The sequence below is a fragment of the Myiozetetes cayanensis genome, unplaced genomic scaffold (assembly GCF_022539395.1).
Source record: "Myiozetetes cayanensis isolate MyiCay16 unplaced genomic scaffold, myiCay2020 scf14, whole genome shotgun sequence".
Classification (NCBI taxonomy): Eukaryota; Metazoa; Chordata; class Aves; order Passeriformes; family Tyrannidae; genus Myiozetetes; species Myiozetetes cayanensis.
This window is the reverse complement of record NW_026087048.1, coordinates 1,741,683-1,768,360: the sequence shown is the minus strand read 5'-3', so window position 1 is coordinate 1,768,360 and position 26,678 is coordinate 1,741,683. Positions and strand designations below refer to the sequence as shown.

The following is a 26,678-nucleotide window of genomic DNA, read 5'->3' as shown; positions in this document are numbered from 1 at the left end:
AGCAAAAGAAACTTGTGCTCCTACCACCTGCCTGACTCTCACTTTCAGGACAGGAAGTTATCCTTGAAATCAGCTAGAGGCAAGATAAAAAAGCCTATGTAAATGTGTAACTTGTCAAAGCACGTGAGACCGAAGGAAAGCTGTATGGTAACAAATCAAGAGCTTTCTTTGCATTTGCAAGTTGCCTGTAAGCAAAAGCCCCAAGGAGGAGCCCCCAGTTCAGGAGGTTCTGTCCCAGCCTGTGGAATCGCCCACTGTTATCCCAAGCTGTTTCTTTCTGAAGCCGGACAGAGGTTTTGCCTGAGGGTTTCTGTTCTTTGAGTGGTAATTGTCACAACAAGGCCTGTTGCCTCTGCTGTACTGCCTGCAGTAACAGCACACCCACTGAACCCCACCACGCGCAGAGGATGAAGAGGCCCCAGAAGCGCAGACCTCCTCTGGTTCTGCCGTAGCCGCAGCCATCCGGCCCTGCAGAGCCAGATGCCCATAGTCATTGGTCATCTGCGAGGCCAGTCCTCCCAACTCCTCCGGGTTAGTAACCGACTTAGTCATCTGCAGAGAGAACACAGGCGAGAGAGAAACGACAGGCGTGAGAACAACCGGTTAACCCGCTCCGGATTAGAGGCACCTGGGGAAAACCCCGGCCCTGGAAGGGACCTGCCCTCCAGCCAGAGCTCCAAAAACACCCAAGCAAACATGCTTTATTAGAGTCACAGGAACCAGGCACTGGCTGAACACACGGGGCAGCGAAGAGCAGCAGTTAGAGCCAGTAATTCACTCCTGGGCACAGGGGGCCGGGTACGCAGTTATTTGGGCCGGGAAGGGGAGCGGGTTTTGTGTGTCACAGCCACCTGGTTTGGTCAAAGGTGACAAACCTCTGTCAGCCTCAGCTCTGATGGCTCAGGAGCACGGACATGGAAAATGTCTGAGGAGCAATGCAAAACACCCCTCAGGTGTGGGGACAGGATGGAGAAGAAACAGGCAGGACTACGCAGGACATCTCAGTACAGTGTCAGGATGTGTATCAGTATAAATGCTGTGTATCAGTATAAATGCTGTGTATCAGTATAAACACTGTGTATCAGTATAAACACTGTGTATCAGTATAAACACTGTGTATCAGTATAAATGTTATATAACAGTATAAATGCTGTGTATCAGTATAAATGCTTTATAACAGTATAAATACTTTTTATTAGTATAAAGTACCACCAGGAGCAGGTCAGTCTCTGCTCCCAGCAGTAGGGCAAGAGGACAACAGTCTTAGGCTGTGCCAGTGAAGGTTTAGGCTGGACATTAGGAAGAAGCTCTCCACAGAAAGGGTGATTAAACATTGGAATGGGCTGCCCAAGGAGATGGAGTCACCGTCCCTGGAGGTGTTTAAGGACAGACTGGATGTGGCACTGAGTGCCCTGGTCTGGGTGACAGGGTGGTGTTGGGTCAAGGTTGGACTCAATGATCTCAGAGGTCTTTTCCAACCTGGCTGATTCTGTGAAATAACAATCTCTCTTTAGAAAAAGCTACCATATAACAGAGATATTTCTTCTGTCTCAATTAATCTTAGTAAAAGCCACAGAGTTCCATTCTCAGGACAAAACCAGTTTTAGACAGATTTATATTGTCATAGATAGAGGAATCATCAACCTGTCTGGACTGCAAGAGCAATGGACTTCGTGACAAATCCTGCCTGTAACAAACATCCCTGTCAACTCTCCTGAGAACAAATGAGCAACCACACAACTGTGCAGAAGGCAAACACATGAACATTACTGTGAAACATGAGTCAAGAGCAGTCTCCATCCAACAGCTGTCCCTTTTTGCTTTTGTTCAAGCCAGTGGATCACAGAAAGGCAAGGAAAGGACAAGGTGAGATGCTGATCTGCATTCTCTCACTGAGTATTACAGGGCCCTGAAAACACTGATGTTATTGCCCAGTGTGAAAGGGTAACCTGAATTCATCAACCAACAAAAGGTGGTATTTCAGCCCAATTAAACAGGCTGATGAAAAAGCATGTAGGGGAAAAGTTTTCCCTTTATTTCTCCTCAAAAATGAGCCAGATAAGAAGGTTTTGTGCAGAAGAGCCACAACACAATCCAGCATTCCTCCCACAGAGGACCCCCTACAATCACACCACTAAGATGCAAGAGTTAAATTGACAAAATCATCGCTTCTTCCTCTACCCCTAAAGAGAAATTTATTGAAAATTTGATGATCAGGAGTGTCACAACAGTGCAAATAATTCCATATCCACACAGTTTGCCCCCTGTTGTAAGCTCATTTCTTACCATTTCCTGTGCTGTTACAGCAATGGCTTTGGAATATTTCACCACAGTGGTCTGATAATCAACAAAGGTTCCCTTGGGATCTGGAGGTGAACCTTCATCCAGCTGCAAGCAAGAGGGAAAACCACAGCATTAAAAAAAATCACAACCAGCAGCTTTAACACACAATAGCAAAATTGTATTATACATCCCATTTTATAATCCCCTCTCTCTCAAGACACACAAGTGACCAGGGTGCACAGAGCAGCTCAGCAAATACTTCAGCCCAGGTTATGAGCATGGAAGGCATGCAGAATGTACAGGGCAGAGTTTCTGAGCATGAGTCCACTTCTCCCCCAAAGTCAAACCACCTGCACTTCTCAGCTAACACAGAAGGGAAAGTGCAACAGTTACAAAGCAAAATGTTTGTGCCAGAAGATAAGGTAAGATTTCTTTGTGTGCTAAAGTCTTCATTTCTTAAGTCAGGATAGGAAAAGCCAATTATTTGGATTGAACTTATGTACATTTTGCAACTATACATCTTCAGCAGAATGCATTACAAAGCACAGCATGGCATTTAAAGCTGAAAGTAGCTTGTTCCAAGGTTCAATGCTGTTCATTTAAGAGACTGACATGAAAGCCAAGGAAAAAAGGAAGCAAAAATAAGAGGCCACTTGACCTAAGTTAAATGGCAGTATATAGCTGAACAGAAGTATTTTGTAGCAATTCTACTGACAGGTACTGTGCAGGTTGTAAACACAAGCCCCATGGTCCACATTAGTTTTATTTCACAACCTGCAAAAGTAAATAACCTTTAGGTTTCCTGTGACAGCGTGTCACGACTGACCACTGCCAAATGAATGAGCTCCTCCAGAGCCCTGCAGTGTGGATCAGCTGTCAAGCCCAGAGTGAAAGAGGGGTCAGAATTTCCATGCCCACCTTGCTCATTGCCTCTGCAATCGAGTCCACCATACCCCCGACCATGCCAACTTCACTTGCAGCTTCATTGAGGGTGACCATGATGTCATCCACAGCCTCCTTCATCAGCTGGGCAGCCTCAGTGATGGCATCGTGAGTGTGAGAGGCCTGAAGGGACAGAGTGAGCAAACAGCCAGTCAGAAACTGCTCCCTGTGCAAAACAACGTGGCAATCAAAGGTAAGAAATGAAAACAACAGCACTGCAAACAACACTTCAGGGCAGAGATGACAAGTAAAGCACTGCAGCAAAGCAGGCAGAACAACATTTGTTAACTCCTACAAGAAGCCATGGCACACAACACTTTAAGCCTCTTATATAAGGCCCTGCAGTCTTTTCAAATATCCTTTAAGGACTGTGGTTCTTTGTAAGAGCCAATCACACCTGAGTTATAAACTGTGATGTGCTGCTGCTCCTCCCATCTCTGGTGTGTTTGGTGATGGTCCCCATGCCATCAGGCCATGGACCAGGCAGGCCCTGGTTTTTAACCATTTGCTTTGTGTATTAGAGCCTGGGAAGCTGCTGTCACCCCCTGCCAGTGTCCCCGGAGAGGATGTGTGAGGCAGAGTGCAGCCCTGGCTTGGAGAGATGTTCCCACTCTGACAGGAGACATCAGGAGAGCCATCAGTGGCATTTCCACTGCAAGCATATCCCTTGACTGCACAGTTAGGTAGGTGCTGGTTTCCCTGCCACACCTGCCTTCCCCTCTCGCCCTGAACTCCACACAAGCACCTTACCTTGGGGTTTCCTCCCCCTTCCTTGGCAGCATACAGCATCTGTAAGGCAGATTCTGCGAGTGTCTTGCTCTGGTCCAACACAGTCATCTGCTGCTGATGGTTTAGTGTCTTGGATGCCACACCAACTGCAGCTAAAACCAGGGGTTCAAAGTAACTTGCCAGCTGTGTCACCTAAGAAAGCCAGAACAACCACAGGAGGACATGAACCCCATTTCTCAGACCCCACAGCAAGCACTTGGTGTTTTCCCCTCAGTAAACAGCATTCAGCAGGAAAAGCTGGCTCAAAGAAAGTGCCACCAGCTTAGGTCAACATTCACCTCACAAGCAGGAAGAGCAATGTGACTCCCTGACCACCCACATCTTAGCAATCCCAATTTGTTGCACACCTCAAAGGTGTGCAAACCAAGGATCAAAGCTGCCAGCAGTTGAGACATTATGAAAAATTCGGTGATTTTCCAAAGCTAAACAGTCACGTACAACTCTGGAGGAGCTCTCTCACTAACAGAGCAATTCCTTTCCAGTATTAAATACACTGACACAGAAAACTTGTATTTCATTTTCTCTCAGGAATATATCATGATTTTTTGGACAGACATCTGATAAGCATGAGTTCAACCATACTTACTCTCCATTCAACAGAGGGGCACATTTACACAAAGCCCCTCATCAAAAAACCTCCATGAAAATATCTTTCCTCTGGCCCCAGACGTAAACAGGTTTATTTGGTCTCTGCTCTGAGTGCTTGAAAATTCCAGATCTCCCCTCCTTACACCTGCTTCCCTCTGCTCTCCCATGGGCAGAGGAACTGCTGACATGAGGGTATTCCCTGCCATCCAGCTCAGAGATGTCCAGTGCCTCTGTACCTTGTGCCCCAGCTGAGCCGCCTCTCCCCGGGCTGCCGTGGCTATGGGATCGATGAGGTGCCCGATTTCCTGCACCACTGATGTCAGCTGCTCCTGCAGGGCCTAACAGAGAGAGAAAGGGTCAGTGGCTCCCACAGCTGGTCCCTTCTCAGGCTGCACCACACTGTGACAACCACCCTCGATCAGCCGACGCTGTGCATGACCCGCTCTGGTGGGAAGCAGAAATCCACACTGCCAGCTTTCTTTGGGTACTTGCTGCTTTCTCCTTTACCCTCTTTCAGATGGGCCTGCTCCTCTTTAGGTTTACATGACAGGTGTGGGAAGGTGGCTCCTTCCCACTCCAGCACATCTGGGGTCGGGTGTCCTCTCTCCCATGACGTGACCAACGTCCTCCCAGTCTCCCAAACCACTCATGCCCTGACAAAGCTCTAGCACTGCTGTTCCAACCAGCAAAGTCTGCTGCAGACTTTGAGGCTCACTGACTAAGGAAAGCCAGAGGAAATTGTGCCATCTCTGAGGGACAGAGATGAGCACTGAGCTCCTGAGTACTGCCTGAGGGACAGGAGCAAAGGAAAAGCGTATTAATGGCCTGGTTGAGACACAAATACTGGCTTTTAATCCAGAGGCACTTGATGTCTCAGCAGCCACCAGGATTTAGCTCACTCTCGAAAGGCAAGAGAAAATAAATACCATTTTGCCCTTTGTAATATTCCACTACTGCTTTATAAATAAATGCCATTTTTGGTAACGTTTATTTCAGTTCCACGTGCTGTCCAAGATAACTTCCCCACTTCAATAAAAAAGAATTCCAACATATTTCCTGCAATAGCCTCTGCTGCTCAGCTTCATTTGGCCTCACATGTTTCTCGTGCACAGCATTACAGCCCCAAGAAACCACTTGAATAAACATGTGATTTCAGGAAGCAACAATATGAAAAGACCAAGCTGAGAATCTCAACTCGAACTGCTGGAGGAGGAGGAGGGAAAGAGGGCAGAGAAGGGGGCGGGGGAGAGAAGCTTTCTTTATGGGAACATATCAATATCAACTTCAAAGTTTGCTTTTTTGAGGACAAAATAGGCATTAAGGAAGAGGACATCAACAACTGCACCACTGGACTTCTAGTAACAGATTGAATTTCAGGAACATCCTGGCTTCCAAATGGCACAGCACCACAGGAGCTCACATTCTGTCACGTCAGCACAGGAAATCAGAGTAACACGTGGGTAGCACTACAAAATAACTGCTTTCACCTCTCCTTTTGCCTGGTGATTCCAGCATCTTTCCAGAATCTGAGCACTGGGGGCAGTGGTGGTTTTGCCTACAAAGGTTCCAGTAAGGACACTCCTCCCGTCAGTGGCAGCAGATTGTGCTGAGTGCTCCACATCTCCCAGTGCAGAGAAGAGCAGCAGGGTGAGGGAGGCTGCCCAGCACTGCTGTGCCTGTGCCCTGTCCCTCACCTCCACGGAGATGTCATCCCTGGTGGCCAGGCTCTGGCTGACAGCGGCCAGGGACGCCTGCTCGATGTCCCTGATGCACCTGTTGATGCCGTCGATGGAGAAGTCACATTCTCGCTGCCCTGGGGCCTTGTCCCTGCAAGACACAGACACAGCTGAGCCTGGGGAAGGAGGCAGCTCCCTCATGGATCACACAGGGGTGCTGAGTTACCTGACAGTGCATAAAACACGTGGCAGGAGAGCAGGGAGGACCAAAGTCAGCTTTGTTCTACCTACAGCACTTGGGTACCTGTGCAGAGTGCACTGTCACACACACCGACCCCACGCCTTTCTTAGTGGTTACACAGAAAAAAAGGGTTGTCTCAGAAGAAAAGTTGAAATTCAATCTCCTCAGGGCGGCCAGACTGGCCCAATAATAAAGGTTACAATGAAAATGGAACAGACTCCAGGAAAAAAACATTGACATTTGGGTACAGTGAGATCAACTGCCTCAGAAAACAATTCCTCAGGTGTTACATTCAGTCCAGCTGTCTTTGACCAAAGAATATTTCTGAGGACTTTGCCCTGACATGCAGTTTGCTATTTCAGTACGATCATTATCAAGGATCAACAAAACTGTGAACACTGCTCGCTTCACTGTTTTCATGCCATCAACATAAAGAGGTTAAATATAAAGCTATGCTTTAAAATTTTCCTTAAAAAAGGGACAGAGAGGTTCAGTCCAAAGATAAAGAATATTCACTTCTTGCTGCAGCATTCTTGCAACTACACAGAGAACACTATAGCAAAGAACAGACAGCAAAGGTGTCTGAAAAATACACTGTCTGACCTTAAAAAAAAAAGAAAGAGCTGTTTCCCAGGTATTACACATTGGTACATGACCTGCATGGAGGTAATATTAGCTGCAATTTTCCTGTTGTACAGCATTCTCTATTTCATTTACCTTGGGAGAACAGAACCCAAAGCTAGAACAGCCCCAGTCATCAGTTCTGATTGAACACCAGTGTAAATAGGGAGATGTTGTGCATCAGAGTCACTTCCACCCGTGACAAATAACACACTGCCAATGGCCATGTGGGATTTCCTTGCTGAGCAGCTGCTCAGCTGTTGGCTCCTCCCCAGGTCCTACCTGATGGAGGTGATGAGGCTCTTGATGGAGTCTGAGACCGTGTGGGAGTGCCCGGCCAGCACTGACCAGGTGGGAGGGTCCTTGGGGTTGATGGCCAAGGAACGGGCAGTTTTGATCAGCAGCGAGGAGCTCTCCAGCATCGTCTTGGCAGAGACCAGGATGGGCTCCTGGGCTCGTGACCCCTGTGGGCAGAAAGGGGGTGAGCAGAGAGAACAATTAACTGATTATCTGAGCTTGTCCACGCTTCCTGCTCCTAGAAGTCTGTTTAATTATCAGCATGAAAATGGCATTATAATTTCCTCTGTGGTACTATTCAGAGAGTCAACCCAGAAATAGAAATTAAAAAATCACAGTCCAACAGCTTCCTCTAAAACATGCTTAAGAAGCACATTTGGAAAGACACCTTCCAGCTGAGAAACAGGAGAAAACAATGACACTTGTGTAATCACAGACTACAGACATGCCATTGAAAATACACTTTATTTGTCACAGAGCCTGTAATCTTTCCCAGGTGTGTTCTTTTCCCAGGAATTAGTTGGTTGGACTACTAACTCTGAGTGCTGGCTGATGACTAACGGGGTCATCACCTCTGCATCCATTTTATTGCTGGTACTGGTGGTAAACTGGGGTCCCACAGACCTGGAGGACACACCTACATTTCAATCACAGCCCCAGAGCTCTCAGGCTGCAGCAGTTACTGCATCACCTGACACTGCCACTGGGAACAGAGCCTGACAAAAGCAGGGAGCAGCACTTGCACAGTCAGTAACAATACATGACCTCTGGCTTTTATGAAGCTTGAAGGATTGATTTTTTTCATCTCTTTTCCTCACAGAAAAAAACCTCAAAACCAACAAATCCTTTATTAGCCTCTTCAGATTCACTCTGCCATAGCTACAGGGTTTGAGGATGGAGAAATTGTGAGTGAAAGAGAAAAGAAACCAGCGATGTCCCTTCAATCCTTTTCAGAACCAATGAGGTTTCATTTGTTTAAAGCTGCTATTGAGGGGAAAAAGGATAATTCATTACTTCAATTTATTACTTTATCACATGGAAGAATCCAGCTACCAAGCCATGCAAGTCACCTCTCTCCCAACATTTATTGAACATTTTCAGCTTTTGGAGGGTGGAAGTGCAGCACCTGCCTTACCTCAGTGCTGATCTGTGCTGGGATGCTGACAAACTCTGGATTGGAGGCAAATGCTGTCAGGTTTTCCACAGCCTCTATCAAAGGGGCAGTGGCAATTCTGCACTTGTTACGGTTCTCTTCAGAGAAATCTCCGTCCAGGGCCTGCAAAGGAAACCAGGACTGAATTCTGTCTGAAAGGGCTTCTTAGCAGAACTGAACTTGGTTTAATTCTTCCTAGTGTTAAACTGCTGGGTGTTTATATTTGAAAGCTCCTCCACAAACAGGGCTGATGTAAAGAATGTCATCTTTTAGGTGTGTGTTTCTTTTCTTAGCTGGTTATCGACCCTAAACTTTAAATGCTGCTTTGCTTCACGAGACTGAGTAAAGGTCTTTCTGTCATTGCACTGCCATCACTCTCCCAAGCTGTGTCTCAGCACCTCATGCTCCAAAGGGTGGAAGGGCTAAATGTCCACCTTTTTGTGGTTTGTGAAGGTGGTTGTTTCCTACAGACCTATTTTTTAATTTTTCACTGTTTTTGTGGTTTTTTTAAGCAAACCAGTAATTTACTGCTCCCTTTTCCACACAAGTCACCCAATCTCTTTCACAATCTCATAGCAAACATTTCAGCTAATGAAATCAGATTAGATCTGTCAATGGCTTCCAGAAGGGTTTAGAATCTCAAGTCCTCTATGGCTTCACAAGTATTATTTCTGCTTCCATGATGAAAAACTACCTCCTGCCAAACTGCTGGCAGGTATCTGGAAAATGAAAGATTACTATTAACAGGAGACTATTAGCAACATAAATGGCTTCTGTTTGGTTCTCAGTATTAATTCTTTTTTTTTTTTTCTCTTATATTTATGGTAATCTCCAGATATTAAGCAACTTAACACCATTAAAATCCTTCCCATTCAGTTATTTCTAGACTATTCTTATGGTGCAAGCTCATTAAATACATCAGTGCTGAGGGGTTTCATGCTGGGTAGGCCAGCTGCCTCTCCTAATATTAGCATTAATATTAATATTGCCCAATTTTTCCATCTTGACTTTAGCAGTTTAGCACTGACCGTGTTTTCCAGTTCAGGTCTTCAAAACTGTAATTAGTGATTTTTTAAACCACGCACATCCAAGAAGGTAAGAAGGGATTTCTCTCTGCTCTCATTCTGCCTCAACAGAAATTAAAAAAACCCCAACCCCTAAAAGCCCTGAGGAAGAAAGAAGCACAGTGAAAAAAAAACCAACCTTGATGGTCTTGACCAGGTTGGCAGTGCTGTTGGCCACCTCCTTGGCAGACTGCACGAAGTGCCTCTTGGCCACGGGGTTGGCGGTTTTGGAGGAGGCGATGCGGCACGCGTTGCACAGCGCTGATGTGTGCTTGGCCACGATGGTGGCAGCTGACAACACCTGCAGCACAGACAGCACACAACAGGCACAGCGTCAAAGGGCTGGCACAGCTGCCACGCTCCAGCTCTGCAACACTTCCAAACCGAGACCCCCCTGCTCGCACAAAGAAAGCAAAGTCAGGGGTCCTGACAACGGTGGTCTCGCTGCCATCCTCTGGAGTCACCTGTGATGGGCTGCTTGCTGGATCCACCAAATTCTGGCAAGCCATCTGGATTGCTTGGTTGGCTCTGGCGAATTGGATTGGGTCAACAAGACCCTGCTGACCAGCCTGACTGTTTGGATCCGAGATACCAACCAGGTAAGCGGCCTAGGAATGGAGAGAAGGAGAAAACAATCCTAAGGAATTACGCTAAATCTGTCTTGGATTTTTGATGAGCTTGATATGTGTCAAAGCACACGGTGGTCAGAGGTTATTCAGAAATCATACTGTGAAGTACAACTGCCATTTCTTTTTAGCAATAAATCCACTGAAACCAAGAAAACTTACTCTTACCCTTGACAAATTCATTTAGGCAAAACAAAACAGTCCATTGTTTAGACAGCTGGTGTCCCTGGAAACATTCCTTTCCACTGGCATAGCCAATGCAGAGAGCCTTAATGGTCACAGCTACGGGCAAATGATTTATTGCATTAGCCAGAACTGGAGGTGCTGAGGGCTTTTGTCAGACCATACCTGCAGATTTCTTGTATCCATTACAGATACAATTACCTGTCACCTCATTATGGCAATGCAGGGTCAGATGTGGAGGAGATCAGGTCCACTCTGAGACATGACATATGTGGGGAAATCAAGAAGAGGTTTTCAGATGCAGAGCACGATCCCCCCCAGCCAAACCCTTCACTGGGGAGGTTGTACCAGCTCTCCACAGTTCAGTTATCAGATCAGTGACATCACAACAACCAGACCCTCATTTGTTGCAGCAGCTGAAGAATTTTGGTTATTCCTTCTGCAGAGTGCAGCAGAGTGTGCACAGTTCCTGGGGATCTACACAAGCACACCAGGTAGCACAAGGTCATCATTTACTGACCACATGGAAGCGAATCTCAGATTTACAAACTCACAACAAGAGCTTGCTAAGAAACCAAAAACCCTACTTGCTTTACAGACCTCAGTAGCTTACCTGAGCTGCTGCCTCTGTGAGGCCACAAAGAGCCTTGGAGGCGACTCCAACACATTCTCCAAAGACCAAAAGATCCCCAGTTTTTGCGTTCTGGGAAATGCCCGCCATTGACTCTCCGAGAACCTCGGAAACGAGAAACAAAGATGATTCTCCAAGGACTTCAGGAACTAAAAAACAAAGTTATCTCCCAAATTTCCCTCCCTGTCACTCAAAGAAAAGAGAGCCAATTCTGGCCCCCAAACCTCTTGGACTTGGCTTCCTGAATTTTGAGCCAGTGAAAGACTTCCCTGAACATGAGCACTATTACAGCTCAAATAGTGAGGAGGACACAGGATTAAGCCTCGTTGTTTTTGTTGTCATCCTCCAGTCATCCCAGCCAGCCTGGCATTTCACAGACTGCAGAACACAACAGCCAGTCCTGCAGATGCTGTCAGCACGTCCAGCATCATCTCTGTCCCTAAATTCAGAACCTCAGTGTAAATGAAAGTGCACCTGGACTGCTGGCACCATCTGACTGTCAGAACACACATTAATTCCCTCAGTGTGTCCCACTGAATTCAGTTCACTTTGTTCTAAAATTCCAAAGGAGGTCTGACTGCAGAGCATTAGATGGAAGATGACATGCACACCCATCAGGCACTTCCTTTTTTCTTTTAGAGAAGGAAGGATCTGAGACAATTTCAGCACATCAAATTAAAAGGACACCAAAAGCAGGCTTCAAAGAAAGATGTAAAGCACAGGAAAATTAAAAATAACTTCAGAGATTTCACACAGATTTTGGGTGTGTGGAGTGTCTGGGCTGCTCAGATATTTCCCTGAGCTGTTGTGCACAGAGTGACACAGTTGTGTTTCATTGCCAAGCCTCCCATTCATGCCTTGGGCCATTCTTACACAGGTGCAGTCAAAATACATCACCAAAGTATGATGTGCTTGTCTAATGCACAGGAGAGGCAGGGAGAAAGGACAAACTGGAACAGCACTGCACAACAGTCACTTAATTAAAATTGTCTTACCAAGTGACAAGCCTTCTAAGTGACCAGAAACTGAAATTACCCAGTCAGACACCTATCTCAGGCTGAGGTTCATCAAGGAATGCAGCACACAGCCTATAAGTACCGACTGCATCTCCAGCATATTTGTCATGCTCTTGGAAACTTGTGAAAATTCCAACAGGCTTTGCAATTGGCACAGAGGTGGGAAAGAAGAAATTACCTTTGAGTTTTCCATGACGCCCTCAATACAATCAAAATAGGAGAGATCACTCACAGGCTCGTTGGGATTGTCCAGCATCCCCTTAACTGTCTGAAATAGCAAAAACACCTCTGATTACTGACAGAGCCTGGAATACTGAGCTGGGAAGAACACCTTAGTGCACATGGATGTGCTGGTACTACAGGCTCCTGTGGTTTGCACCTCCTGTTTGTGAGGAGTTAATTATGGTCAGCCAGAGGGGCTCAACTGGCACAAGGCAATCTGCTTTTCTGTCAGTTGTCACCAGTCTAATGCATGTTCTATTTGAAATTCCATAAATGGAATTAAAATATGGGTAGGGAAAACAGGTACCATTTGTTGAGCACTGTGCAGAAACACAAAGGGCTACCAAACTAAGTGCACATCCCCCAAAGTGGCTCCTCCCTCTGTCAGAAAACTCCATTGGTTAGCTGGGTTTAATTCCTTTTTCTGAGGTGACTCTGAGTCCTGGAAATAACAATGTGACATCAGTCACACATTCACTGAGAAGAATGAAAGCAATTAGGTAACAAGTTTGTAAAAAGCTGAAAAAAAATGCAGGAGACCAATTCTTTTATTCATAAAAATACCTGCAGTAAGCCTTTTTTTTTTTCGAGTTTGGGGGAACACTGTTTTTCTGCCAAATATCAGGCAGAAAAGACTTTTAATCTTGCCAGTAAAAGTAAAATCAGTCAAGTATAGATCCTAACAGCTGTATCTGGCATTTGCTTTCCACCTAAAGGAAATCAAGGCATGATTTTAAACACTTGGACTTTTCTTCTAACACATCAAGACACACCTGCAGTATTTTTAACAGCTCAGTTGTTGCTTTTTTTTGCCAAAACTACAAGATGCTCACCCAGGTTCTACTCTCACCTCCTATGCCATTAAAGCCCTGCCACAGACAGCGAGGGAAAAGCAGTGACAGCAGCTGATCAGACAAAGGACACAAAGGCAGCAAACCCTTGGGGTTCACTTTTATTCACAGGAGTTTTTGAAATACAGCAATACCTCCAGTTCTCTGAGGGCATTGTCACATTCCTTCTGGCCAGGAGCTTGCTGGGTGCACAGAGTGATGAGCTGGTTTATGCTCTCAGTCACAGCTCTGGGGAGAGTAGAAGGAAAAAAAGGTGTATTTGAAAGTTAAACTGTTCCTCTTAGCAATTCAATAGGACTGCAGGTCCCTGACTCAGTTCACTGTCCATAGCAGAAGAATATTTAAGCACAATATAAATACCACAGAGAAAAGCAAATACCTCAGGAAAAGCTCAAGAAAGCAACACATCCTTACCTTGCTGCTGCTGCCAGGAGGTTCTTGGCATTAGGAGCTCCAGGATCCACAGAGAGGGACTTGGCAGCCAGTAAGAGCTTGCTGGAAGCCATCGAGATGCTCTTGAGGTTACCTATGACTTGGATCTGGTCCTCTTTAGTCTGGAAAGCCACAGCAGCAGAACATTAAGTGCAGAAACTGCAGCAATGTGTTAAAACCACCTTTGGAAAGGCAGTTTGTTGATCCACCTGAAAGCACTGCCACCCGTGAGCCCACGGGGCAGAGAAGGGGAGGGACCAAAGCCCCTGTTCACCCCAACAGGTGCCTCCAGCTTCACTCACACCCCAGAGAAACAAACCCACACAGCAAAGAGCCTGCTTTCTAACAATGCCTGCATTCAAAACAAGCAGTGGAGAAACTTTACTACTTGTTGGACAATGCTTTTGTTGTGGAGACTCTCGTGTGTCTCTGCCTGGCACAACTGCTGCCCATTATGCAGCCAGTGTACACTCTGTGTTCCAGCATCCTCTGTGTCCCCACAGGCTCTCCAGCACTCACTGGGATTACTCCCAAAAATATCCCTCCACAAAGTGCTCTATCCCAAGAAAACAAGTTCCTATAAGCCCACTTTGCCAACATTCTGACCTGGATGTTCTCTTACTTATTTTGAGCCATTGCTTGAAAAGGGAAACCTGCATACAAATATGCAGAGAAGTACTGCACTTGCACAGCAAACAGCTGTGATTAGATTCTTCTGTCAGCAGTCACTAGCAGTGAATCCATTCTTTCTAAAAGTCTGTTCAGGGTTTTATGTAAAGATGTTGCACATTACTCAGTTAATGTGAATAGTTTTTATTTTATATTTACTACATTCTGCTTCCTCCCTACCCCCACATTTTGCTAGGCATCCAAAATACTGGCATGGCATCTGTCCAGGCCAAATAACTAGACAGGCAGAGGGCATTCTCTTTTGAGACATCACCCATTAACAACTAAGATGGTTATCATCCTCTATGGTAGCAGGATAAGCAAATTCCTGAGGGCCACAGGGCCACCAGCAGTTGGAATTCTCATTTCCAGCAGCCATTTACAGTCTCATTTCTACCTTTGCCACCACTGAATTGCCTCAAACAAAACATTGTAACAGTCAGTGAGGTCCACAGCTCAAGGGCCAGCCAGGTACCCAACTCCTGCTCAGTCTCAGAGCTCCAGCTGGATTGGGATCTTAACTCACTTAACAGAGCTGGAACCCAAATGATTAAGTTCTGATGGATAATAGCCAGCAGTCATTGACTGACCTCTCTACTCAGCTCTATCTACAAAGTATCTGCTCTCGAGACACTTCATAAATGACTTCAAGGGACTGACACACTCAAGACCTTCTGGCCAGTTCTCCTTTGACAATCATTTCCCAAGTTTGCAAGGTCCTTCTACTAACTAGGGCAAAACTAGTTAGTAGTCTCTAACTGAGAGAGACTAAATCTCTCCTGATATGGGATCCTTTTTTGTTTGCTGACATTTGTTGTTCTAAACCATTGTCAAATGACCAGTTAGGGTAATTCAGCACAACTGTACCCAGTTAGACAAAATGAGGCACCCAGACTATCAGCAACAATCTGGGCAACATGGGACAACACTCCTGACTGTGATAGAGCTCATCAAAATAGAACTCTGCCAGATTTTAAATCACTGAACACAAGTCCAGGTGCCTGCTGTCAGACTCATGGCCCTCTTCAAATGTTTGCTCCACTCTGCAGCAGGTCCACAGCACCACAGAGGGATAGCAACATAGTTTTCCTCCCTCTACCTAAGCATTTCCAAAGTAGCCAAGTAAGGTGACAGATTTTGAACTGTGTTCACATAAATTATGTTCCAGAATAGAAGCAACCCTTTCCATAAGCTTGGAGAGGTTCAGCACACCTTTGTACCTTCAGATAGTGCAGCTCAAATTGGTTACCTGCCCAAACCAGACAGGAGTACAAAGTCGTTATTTCTGACTGGACACAGGGACAAATACCAATATCCTGGGGAAAATACAAATGCTGAGGTCACTTCCCTCCAGATAACCAGGCAAGGATGGCTGCTTGCTAACAAACATCTCCTGTCCTATGTGGGTAGGCTCAACCAGCACGCTGTGCTGCTACATGACCAATAAACACACTGCACTGCAAGGGGCTATGGCCAAGATAACCCTTGGGCTCAAGTAGCACAGTCAAGAACTTACTTGTGCTTGGCCAGCCATCTCAATACCAGCATCAAGAAATTCATCAAAATCATCGCTGAATTTCCCCGAGGCTGCAGCCAGCTCCCCACTTTGGCCCCGTGTGGCGTGGACAACTTCTCCTGCTGACTGGTTGAGGTCTGCTGCTGCCTGGTTCAGTTCACTCTGAGCTTCCTGAAATGACTTGGAACTCGGAGGTAGCTGGAAGAGACCACGTGGTGCATTTTAGTGCCTGTCATGTCCTCAGGACTGTCAAGTTCAAGGCAGTTTGAGAACCCAAAATGCAGCAGAGAAGGGAGCTTCACACGCAGGCTGGAGCTGAACCCTGCAACAGCTCTGGGTGGGACAGCTGTCAGCCAGAAATCTGTCCAACAGCTGGAGTCCTGGTGTGCCTCTCAAGGGACAGACAAGTCTGTAAGATTTTCTAGGGACAGAGACAACAATGGCTATGTTATAGTTCAACTGGGAAACTCAAAGTGATGAGCTCAGTGGCTAAAGTTGGAGGATTCTGGTCTCCAAGTCGTCATTCACTTCCATAAACAAGATTTTCACAATACCTCACAAGTATTGGCAGCTCTTCAGAATGACTCTGAACCTTCTTTAGTAAAGCAGGTTTGGGTAAAAAACCCCTGGTTTTACCAAAAGGCATTGTACAAATATATCAAAATACAATTCCTCCTCCGTTCACAGGATAGCAAGGTCATATCACCTTCTGGCAAATTACCACTGCAAAAAGGGTTTTTTGACACAGATGCAGTTAAACACAAGTATAACAATTCTAGTCTTGCACCTTTTTGATAGGTCACAATGCTCCTTCAACTGAACTGATCACTTCTATGTGGGTGAGGGACTATAATTTTCTACTTTTCATATTCTTCAAAATGTTAAGTCATAGTTGGCATTTTCAAAAAAAAACCCCTGGTACCAAACTATGACAACAATGTCAATATTGCCTTCACAAGTCACTCACTTCACCTTTCCCATAAAACCAGAGCAGCATTTCAGTCAAAGCAGCAGCTGTTTAGAGGTGCATAAACCAAAACAGAGCTTTCATGAAGAATACTTAAAGCACATTTACTAAATAATGATTTGACACACGAGGAACCCAGATCTGCTCTTGAGTTCTCTGAAATGCATTTCCATCTCACCGAATCAACAAGGAGCTTCTTGCTGGACTCCCCGATACTCTTCAAGGCCACATCCACATCCTTCTGTCCAGGCAGGCAGTTCACACAGTTATTCAAGGAGTGAGACACTGCTTTTGCCACCTACAACACACAGGTAAACACATTCACACTGAAGAGGTCACTGATAGGAGGCACAGCCTCTATTCCACAGCCAGCAATTCCTACATTGACTCCTACAAGGCCATTTTTGGGGTTTGTGATTTCCCTGGTTTGCTGACCTGCAGTCCTGCAGCACTTGTTACTGATGTTCCCCCATTAGACAGGATAATGTTGGCAGGGCAGCTCCTCAGCTGGCATCTGGGATAAAGGCAGATGAGGGAATGCCCCTGCAGTTGCCCACTGGGAACTGCTAATCACAGAAATTCTTAGGATGCTACTTTGTAAAAAGTCCCAATTAAACCAGAAGTCTCTTCATAAGAAATTGTTTACAGTGCAGGTCTATTATAGTACTCTTCAAATCAATAAAAAACCAACCTGGCACTCCCTAATGCCTTCAAAAGGAGTGGTGCCACATGTGCAGGAAACATGAACTGGCTTTGTGAATGTAACATGAATACAGATCTTTTATTTGATAATGATCAGTTTAATGGCTGTTTCATTTTTGCAGTCAAGCAGTCTACCCACATGTGTTGTGAGTAAAAGCATTTAGCTGCATCTTGGTGTATTTTTCTAAAAGATGACTAAAGCACCACACTTCAGACCATCTGCATTGTTTAACATACACATGATGTAACTGTCTGAGAGCTGAATGCTCCTCTCCCTCATTTAATTTCACCGGGTGCCAATTCCCGGAGCTGCTCGAGTTGGAGCTTACCTGGGCTAATCTCTGCTGACTGTCTGCATCCCCTGGGGCAGCCAGGGCCTGCTTGGCCTCCTGGATCAGCATGGCAGAGCCTTCCATCACATCCCTTGCTGAATCCAGCATGGCATGTGCTGCCACGGGGTCACTGGTCGATGCTGCAACCCCTCGTGCTGCCTGAGCCAAAGTCTTCAAAGCCTGAGCGGTTTCTCTGGCAGCAACTCCTGTGTGGAGATTTCACCAAGGATTCCATCAGCACCCTTGAGGACAATCCTTGTTATTTTATGACAGGAATTTGCAGGCAACGATCCCATTTGTAAAATAACCTCGCAAATGCAATTTGAAAGGAAAGCTGCCAAGGTGAACACATTGGAAATACCCAGCAGCATCTGCTTAGAGAAATGCCTGCAGTGAAGCCATAAAACAAATATCAAAGACCAAAGACCACGTTCTGGGCACAGCTCCATACCAGTGACTAAATCTTAGCAAAGCACTGAAAAAGAAGAAAACCTAAAACATGTGAGGTGAGGAAAAACTCCCACTCCAAGCTGTGGGGGAGAGCGATTGTCTGCAAGAGTGGTGCACGTGAGTTCAGAGCCACAGCATCCCTGCCCCTCTGAAAACCCAGCTTTGGATTTTTTTAGAGAATAAACACAACAATAGTTGAAGTTCAAGCAGCTAAAAAAGAGATTATTTGCAATGGTACAACTTGATATAACCTGACACCACTGTGAATACAAGCATATAAAAACAACTGAATGAAGTCCCAGAAAGGATGCCATGAAATTAGTTTCTGTGGTGTGTCAGGCCAACATTAAAGGTCACCCATCAACTCTAGCACTAAAAATGGTCTCATTCTTCTATTCTTGAAATTTTTGAAAAGGAACTCATTGCTTTGTAGTGTTTCCTACAACTTGATGCTAAGAGAGCTACTAAATTCAACTATTCATTATCAGCTGTACTGATTTATCTGAACTCCTCTGCCAGATACCCTGTGCTAACTTCTACATAACTGTGTGACAGAATCCTGAGCCATCTCAGTGCAATTACATCTGCTTCAGATGGAAGGAACTAGAAGTTATGGAGCCCTGATGTAATTATATCCAATGAAGTGGTAATTGCCACAATGCATTTAAGCAGTAAGATTAGCCAAAAAAGAAAATTTTACAGTAGCACTTGTATCAACAGCTTCCACTTCTTACAGATATGAGAAAAAAGAACATTTCAATATTGAAGAGCAAACTTTTGTCCCTCCTGCAGGAGTGTTTTCCTTATGAAGTGCTTTTGGTTTCTGAAAGGGACAGGTACAAACCCAAACTGCAGGATCCCTGTGCCCACATTCCCTGTGGGCTTTACCTCACTCTGTGCCAATGTGACCCATGAATCAGCCACGTTGGACATGGAAACTGGGAACATCCCCTAAGAGCTGCAGCTCTGAAATCACCGAGCTCTCCCCACGGGGTTCACATCCTGGTGCTTCCAAAGGACCCTTGAAACCTTCTGAAAGGACAGAGCAACGTTTCCAGTGGCACTGACCTTTACACTGCAACGCATTTGAGCTCTGCCCTTCACACAGTGTCAGTGGCACACATTTACCAAAACAACAGATGTCCCAGTCCGTGCTGAGCAGAGAACAGAGCAGATTGCACCACTGCTCTTTTACAAAGCACATGAATCACACCAGCAATTCTTAGTAACTCACCACAATTCACTACCAGCACTAAAAAAAAAAAATAATGGAGTAATTCCTAGATTTAAGCAGCCTGTGATAAGAAAACCTTTCATCAAGTATTTACTGGAAAGCAGAGGTTTCACAGAGATATTGTGAATAAAACACTACCTGTGTAGTGCTCGTTGCCCTGAGCAGCACAAGTTAACAACTGGGCCATTGAAGATCCAACTGCTTTGGATGTGCTTCCCAAGTCCTGAGTGCATTTCTCAAGCTGCGAAAAATTGCAAAGGACAAAATTCTTTCAGTTTAAGCTCAACACACTTGTTTTTAAAATAGTACTAAAAAATTCCTCATTCCCCAAAAACCCCAACTTTTACCTCAGCTACTGAACACAGACACAGTTTCTCTGAAAGCCAATTAGCATGTGTTCCCTGTCCAGGATAAAATAAGTTACCACATAAGATAATATGAATAACAAAGCTATTTTTTAATTAGCAATGGAAATAAATACCTTCATCTGAGGAGAAGGTTGTTGTGGTTTTTTGTGGTTTTGGTTTTTTTTGGTTTTTTTTCCCAAATAAACCATTTCACTTCCTAAGCCTACCAGGACTGGCTGTCTTAGAACTACTGAGTTCTCATCTTTGTCACTATTGAAAAGAATTCTTTTTGACAAGACTGAAACATTACTGCTACTAAATTGTAATTTGTACAATAGAGAAGGAGGTCCTACAGTCCTACGAGTAATTCTACTACAGATCACGCAGCTGGAGTAGCAGTAACATATCCTCATTTTAAAGAGAATTGGTGCAAAATCCTATCAGCATCATCACTATCCAAAGCCTCACGACTTGCTTTGACTCTGATATTTAAATTTTTAACAGCTAACTTTGTTGGTTTGTTTTTAAATGAAGAACATCCGTCCTCAATTACAGTTTCTCCGGGGAGGGGTTTTAACTGTCCTTCCACAGCCGCCATCTTCGCGTCCTGCAGCTCGTTTTTGAGGGTCTGCACCGTGTTCAAGGCAGAATCGATTTCCATGGGACCACAAGCTTCGTGAGCCTGCTCCACAGATCAGAGCAGAGGCACTGTTAGCAGCTGTAATCAACTATCAGAAACGGTAAATGCCTCAGGTATAACCTCCCCCTCCCACGTTTTTTCTCCCGTTGCTTTCTAGGCCTCTGTGGGCACTCCAAGTGTTACACATCATGGATTGCAACCTCCTGTTCTTAGGCTGGGAAGAGAAGAACACACTGGAAAGAGGCACCAGGGGAATGAGATGCCCTCAGGCTGGGTACACCCACCTTCACACTGAGAAAACAACTGCTGCAGCCTGGACTTCATCTCTGACCAGCAGCCTAACTATGGATCATGACTAAGGTCACCCTGAACCCCCTGATGTGGCAGCCCACAGCCATCTGTGTGAGCTGGCAATTTTAACATCAGCTCAGGTGTGGTCACCTGCATGCTACAATCTGCTTCTGGGCCTCAGGGTGCACACACACACAGAGAACAGACTTCCCTCTGATTTTACTTTTTAAGCCCCCATATAGTTTAGAGATGTGTGTGAAACACAGACAGCATCTGCTTCCCTGAGTTGTAGAGCTGATGGCTGCAGTGCTCAGTTCCAGCAGTGCCACAGCTGGGCTCTCTCTGGTTTGGCTGCTGCAAAACTGCTCCCTGTCCCTGCTCTGCCTCAGATGTAACAGCAGCTCAGAGCCTTGCTGTGCTGCTCTGCACTCCCTCCTCCTGTTTTTCTGCTATGGAAATGGCAGCAGCACAAGCTTTTCAGTTCTCTTGTCACTTCTCCCTCCCCTTTTTTATGACTCAGGAGCCACCTGGGAGTCTGAGCAAACTGCAGGAAAAGCAGCAGTGAGGACAGTGCCTGAGCACGAGCCATTCCCTGGGGGAGGCACAAAGCCATCCTGCCTTAGCTGATGAAAGCAGTGTTTACCCACCTTCTGGGAGGCTGTTCGGAGCTCAGCCAGGCTGGTGGCAAGGTTCTTGGCACACTGGCTGAGCTGCATGGCTGCTGCTTGATCCGTCACTGTGGGCACTGCAGCCTTGGCAGAGGCCACCATTTTACTTCCAGGCTGTTCAAAGGGCAACAGTGAACACAGGGGGTTTGACCAGCTCATTTGCCTTAAAACAGGTTTAAGATTGAATAAACAAACTGCTTCCTTCCTCCACACTCTCAGGAGGTTTCTAGATTTTTCTTTAGTGACCATGCACATCCCTTAAGCTGCAGCACCCTGTGGGAATTCCACATTGCTGAGTCCCCTGCAGCTTTGCTGCTACAGTGACTGCCCCACTGGTACCAGTGTCTGCCTGAGGCCTTTGGTGCTCATGTAGACTGCTCAAAAATACTTAACTGTGCTCTTTTGCCATCCAGCATCCATGTGGCACAAGCAGGTCCAGGTGGCACAGATGGCAAATGTGTCTCTGTGTTTCTAAACATGAAACTCTGCCAAAATTCTATCAGTCAAGAACTGCAACTCAAGCAATGACTCTTCACAGGGATTACTGCTAATGCAATTAAACACTTTGCTGATTCTTCTCATCCCCACTGTACACACCTACAGCCAGAGGGGAGATGGATTGACCATTTAAATGGCCCAGAGGGAATCATACAGCAAAATACTTAACCAGAGCAAGGGCGTGGTTCAGGATACCTCTGCCTACATGAGACCACAAAAACCTGCCAACAGCATTTCAGGCAGGACCAACTGGTGCCAAGTAATGATCATCTCACCCAGAGAACTGCTTTTTTCTGTTTGTTTCTTGTAGTGTCAACAAGAAACTCAATAGTTTTGTTATCAATGCTCGATATTCTGTCTTTCTATTCTATTTTTATATGTTTTGGGAAACAAGCACAGAGTCAAATTTTGTGTTTTGTCCAACTCTTTCCCAATAGGCAAGTGCTACAGCAATGAATGTTCCTTGTCTATAAATATCAATTTTCTTGTTAAAAGTTAACTATTTACTGTTTATTTATCACTGCATATACTTCAGTGATTGGTTCACTTCACCTGGAGGAAATTCTGGCTGGAGTTTATTAAAGCAAGCTGGGCACTGAGGTCTTCTGCCTGAGCTTGACTTCCTCTCACACCCTGCACCAACTGGGGAATGTGGTCTGCAACATTCTAAAATAAACAAAGGGAAAAGATTTCAGTAAATAAAGAAGAACTCAAAATGCTCTGACATTAAAACAAGCACTGTCCCCGCTCCCCTTAAAGACAACTGGAGCATTCACAGGCAAAACACTCTTGTGCCTTCACAGAACTCATTTAGGACTCTATGAAACCCAATTAATATACAATAGGGTTTTCTTAGAGGTGTTCTACTTCGGAAATCTTTATTCAAGCTACTTTTTAGGTTAAGGATCCTACAAGACAACCCAAGATTTTTATGCAGAATTACATGTACCAAGTATTTTTAATTCCTTCCTTTGCATGTTCAAATACAAGTGGCGGAGGTGACACTTTTTAAAAGAGACTGCCCTGCTTTCAGACAAACATTGTCTTTTACCCATAAGTACCTCAGCCTACTTTGCCTTGATTTTCAACAGCACAAACTTTATAGTATGGCAAGTGTGTATTGCTACAACTTTGCTCCTGCACTGTCCACATTCATGGGCCTTGCCCATCCATTTCCCAGTAACACTCCATTCAGCAGGGCAATACTGAATTACCACCCCCACAGAAAGTAAAGGAGGAGATACTGGATCTTCTCTGCTAATAAATGAGCATCAGGACAAAATTAGATTGAACTGCCAACACTACAGTGAGTCAGCTTGCTTTTTTATTTAATTCATACTGAAATAGCAGCTCTCTCCAACACAGTTTTGAGATGTACTTGAGCTACCTTATTTAACTCCAACATTTCTCAGAATTGCCACCATGACAAGAAGTAATTGCTGAGTGTTAATGTGGCTTTTAACAGCACCTTCTTTAGTGGTTTTGTTCTTGTTCCCCACATAACTGCTCTTTGACGCAGAGAAAAATTCTTCTGTATTCTATTGTCTTTTTTAATTTTTTCTTATTTAAATGTAATTTCTTTATTAGTCAAAGCCACCAGCTGATGTGCCAAATATAACTTAAACAGCTTCTCACCAGACTCTGAACTGCAGCTTTGAAACCACAGGAATGTGCTTGACTTCAGGCCTGCCTTGAAATCCATGGTCCTGACAGCTTTAACTTCAACCTAGGAATCCTGCTAACCCCACAGTAAAGTCTAAAACTTATTTTTTATGGTGACATTTAAGGTGCCAGTTTCTTGGAGGTGGAATATCAGAATAGCAGGATCAGTTGTTAGTTATATAACCAATTATATAACCAATATGTTAAATAAGAACTTCACCCCATGATAACATAAATCACTGTTGCTCTTCCATCCCTCACAGTGGAAAATTCAGGGGTTATTTTATTCCAGCACAGACTTCAGACCCATTACAACCCCTGCAGTGAGGTGTTTGCAGGGTTTGTATATATATATATATATATATCAGCACACAGTAAATATGGATAATATAGCAAACACAGGTGCACATGGGTAGTGCTGGGGGGTTTATAAATCTCTTTTTGAGGTTGCAACAGCATTACAGAGGGTGATGCTCAGCTCCCCACAAGGCAGAGTTGAAGGGTTATTATTTGTCAGGGGGTTGTGCTGTGTTTACCTTACAGCTCTGCACAAGCTGCTGGTGAGCTGCTGTGTTCTTGTTGGAGACAGCTGCATTCTGAGAGGCTGCAATGGTCTGAGTGGCAGCAGCTGCAGCTTGTTTGGCTGCAATCTTTGGAGGAAAAGAAACAGTTAAATCAGCAGTAAAAGCCTGAGTCACTCAGAGGAAGAAATACATATTACAGGTACCTTTGAGAGTAACAACTTTGACAGATTAATACATTATATCCCTTAATTCGATTTGCTTAAGGAAACTCGGGATTGCTCTTCTCTCAGGGTGAGAATGATTTGAACACTGCTATCCATCTCTAACTTGCCAATAAAGAAAAAGGAAGAATTAGAAGGATTCTACACTCTCACTCTTCCATAGCTTAGGTGGCAATCTGAGCAAAAAAAGTCAAATACAAACATCAGAGATGGTCCAAACAATTGGTTCCTTACAAAGGCCAGAGCAAACAGGCAAAGGAGATGCAGGGCTTCACTCTGCTACATCAACACCTCTGACCAAGGGCTCAAGGGAGCCAGTTCTTACTGAGATTGCTCTATGGCAACAGAAAAGTTACTAAAATGATGCAGAGATTCCAGAATTCCAGAGTCTAAAAAGACCTTCTTCAAATATCTAGAACTGTTGTTATCAACATGTCCCTACTACAAAATTAGAAACTGAACAATTTATGCAAGGTATTTCAAACATACCAACACCAACTGGCCCACTAAATACAACCAGGCATGAAGCAGTTTCAGCTCAGCTGTTTTAATTTTCTGATTATTGCTTTCTGAGTGAAATCCTTACACACTTCACTACATGAGTGACACAAAGTACTCCATTTTCTGAGGGCTGTGGACTCACACCCTACCATGTCTAACTCCAAGCCTGAGTTTGTGGTGCTGTCATTCCATGCTTGGCATTTCTACTGAAATAGCCATTTCTACTTTCCTAAAATCATCTACAGATCTTAAGTTATCAAAAGGGAGCCAAGTGAAAATTCAGCAATATCTGGTTTCCAACCTCCAATCTGTTGACAATCTTCTTCTTGATGGCGTTCTGTGCAGCAGCATTGGTGGCCACCCGCAGCCCCTCTGCCGCTTCCCTCAGACGCTGCTGCTGGTCCTCGTTCTCAGGATTGGCTGCAGCTCCCTGCACGACATTTCAGAGCACAAACCAGCAGTCTCAGTAAAAGTTATTGGAGCTGAACAGTTGCTTCATGCACCTTTTTGGGTGCTTGGGAAAACAGCCTTTGTAAACTGCTTCCCCTGGGATCTGTAATAGTGGATTTGGAGGAAAGGAGGTTTGGGGAAAAAACAACCAGTTTTTAAAATTCCCAACTCCATATGCAAAAGTTAAAGTTAAACACAGTAGATTTTCTCCATTTGAACTCTGACAAATGACTGGGAAGCCAAGGAAATGCTCAGCAGCCAGGCACATGGACTGGAGTCCCAGCAGAGCACTGGCCCTGCTGCTGGAAAACCCATTCCAGTGCAGGATCTGGGAAACAATTCAAAGGGAGATATATTATTTCTCCCTAATGGATTTAAATAGGTTTCCAGCAGAGAAAGGAAAGAAAAGGTTAAATTAGCTGGAGGAAACTGTTCCTGAGCCAGAGGAGAGTTGCCCTGTTAATGGTTTCTATAACAGACTGCTGTGCTTCTGCTGTTCCACTTGGAACTGGTACAAGACTTTGCATCCCAGTGGTTGTGGCTGGAGGTTCTGCCCTGGATGGCCCGAGTCATGACCACCCTGCACACAGGAAAGCAAAGCAGTGCAAGAATGGGCTTTTAAAACAAAAAAACCCCTCCAGGTAACTAAAAAAATGGTTTTTTTGGAACATGCTTAGGTTAAGCCATTAAATGCTGAACATTTACAGGGTAAGAGGAACCATCTCCCCTCCAGCCAGATCCCACCTCCCCCTCCTCTTTGTGCCCAGCCCTACCAGTGCCTCTCCAGGGTACCTTTGCAGCTTCCACCATGCGTGCCGTGGAGTCTGCCAGGAGCTTGGCAGCAGCCAGGAGCTTCTTGGAGTTCTCCATATCAATCTCTGCCTCGGCGTCCGACCTCATGGCGTTGACGAGGTCGGAGGTGGCCTGAGCCAGCACCCGCGCCTGCCGCACCATCTCACCTGCGGGACACGACCGTGGTGGGACCTCCTGCCTGCACAGGGCAGCGTGGCTTTCAGAACTCAGCATCATTCACAGACAAAACTGAAGTCATGTTTGCTGAGGGATTTTTTTTAACTTGGAAGTGATACACACGTAGCTCATAACTTGGAGGTTTTATAAACGAGATCTTTGATCACAATATAAATGGTGGAAACCACCACAGTGGAGTTTAAGAAAAAACTGGAGTAGCTGCATTCTAGATAGCAAGATAACCCCCCAAATTAATATTTTCATGTCATTTTGAACATGCAGTTCAAGGAAACTCCTGTTCCAGTGAAGACTAATAACTTCGCTTTCAAATCACAGCCAAGATTTCACTCCTTCAATAAGAATGACCCACCTTCCATCCTGTTCCTCTTTTGGGGAATTATCTTCTGTCTAATATGAACTAA

The 26,678-nt window shown here is 45.1% G+C and overlaps 1 protein-coding gene across 1 annotated transcript in view; it reads right to left on the bottom strand.

Annotated features, from left to right (window-relative positions):
- The window catches only part of TLN2 (talin 2), a 128,221-nt gene that overhangs the window by 29,472 nt on the left and 72,071 nt on the right, over nucleotides 1-26,678 (bottom strand). Inside the window, exons 22-45 of the mRNA XM_050309141.1 lie at nucleotides 26,080-26,246; nucleotides 25,139-25,267; nucleotides 24,128-24,241; nucleotides 22,482-22,595; nucleotides 21,411-21,545; nucleotides 20,386-20,514; nucleotides 19,624-19,726; nucleotides 17,799-18,007; nucleotides 16,946-17,065; nucleotides 15,801-15,998; nucleotides 13,598-13,737; nucleotides 13,318-13,411; nucleotides 12,289-12,378; nucleotides 11,077-11,199; nucleotides 10,119-10,262; nucleotides 9,794-9,955; nucleotides 8,573-8,713; nucleotides 7,423-7,604; nucleotides 6,297-6,429; nucleotides 4,839-4,940; nucleotides 3,976-4,146; nucleotides 3,202-3,348; nucleotides 2,287-2,388; nucleotides 433-552 (exon numbers count right to left, since the gene is read on the bottom strand). Of these exons, the coding sequence (XP_050165098.1) occupies nucleotides 433-552; nucleotides 2,287-2,388; nucleotides 3,202-3,348; nucleotides 3,976-4,146; nucleotides 4,839-4,940; nucleotides 6,297-6,429; nucleotides 7,423-7,604; nucleotides 8,573-8,713; nucleotides 9,794-9,955; nucleotides 10,119-10,262; nucleotides 11,077-11,199; nucleotides 12,289-12,378; nucleotides 13,318-13,411; nucleotides 13,598-13,737; nucleotides 15,801-15,998; nucleotides 16,946-17,065; nucleotides 17,799-18,007; nucleotides 19,624-19,726; nucleotides 20,386-20,514; nucleotides 21,411-21,545; nucleotides 22,482-22,595; nucleotides 24,128-24,241; nucleotides 25,139-25,267; nucleotides 26,080-26,246 (3,269 nt within the window). The remainder of the gene's footprint in view (nucleotides 1-432; nucleotides 553-2,286; nucleotides 2,389-3,201; nucleotides 3,349-3,975; nucleotides 4,147-4,838; nucleotides 4,941-6,296; nucleotides 6,430-7,422; nucleotides 7,605-8,572; nucleotides 8,714-9,793; nucleotides 9,956-10,118; nucleotides 10,263-11,076; nucleotides 11,200-12,288; nucleotides 12,379-13,317; nucleotides 13,412-13,597; nucleotides 13,738-15,800; nucleotides 15,999-16,945; nucleotides 17,066-17,798; nucleotides 18,008-19,623; nucleotides 19,727-20,385; nucleotides 20,515-21,410; nucleotides 21,546-22,481; nucleotides 22,596-24,127; nucleotides 24,242-25,138; nucleotides 25,268-26,079; nucleotides 26,247-26,678) is intronic.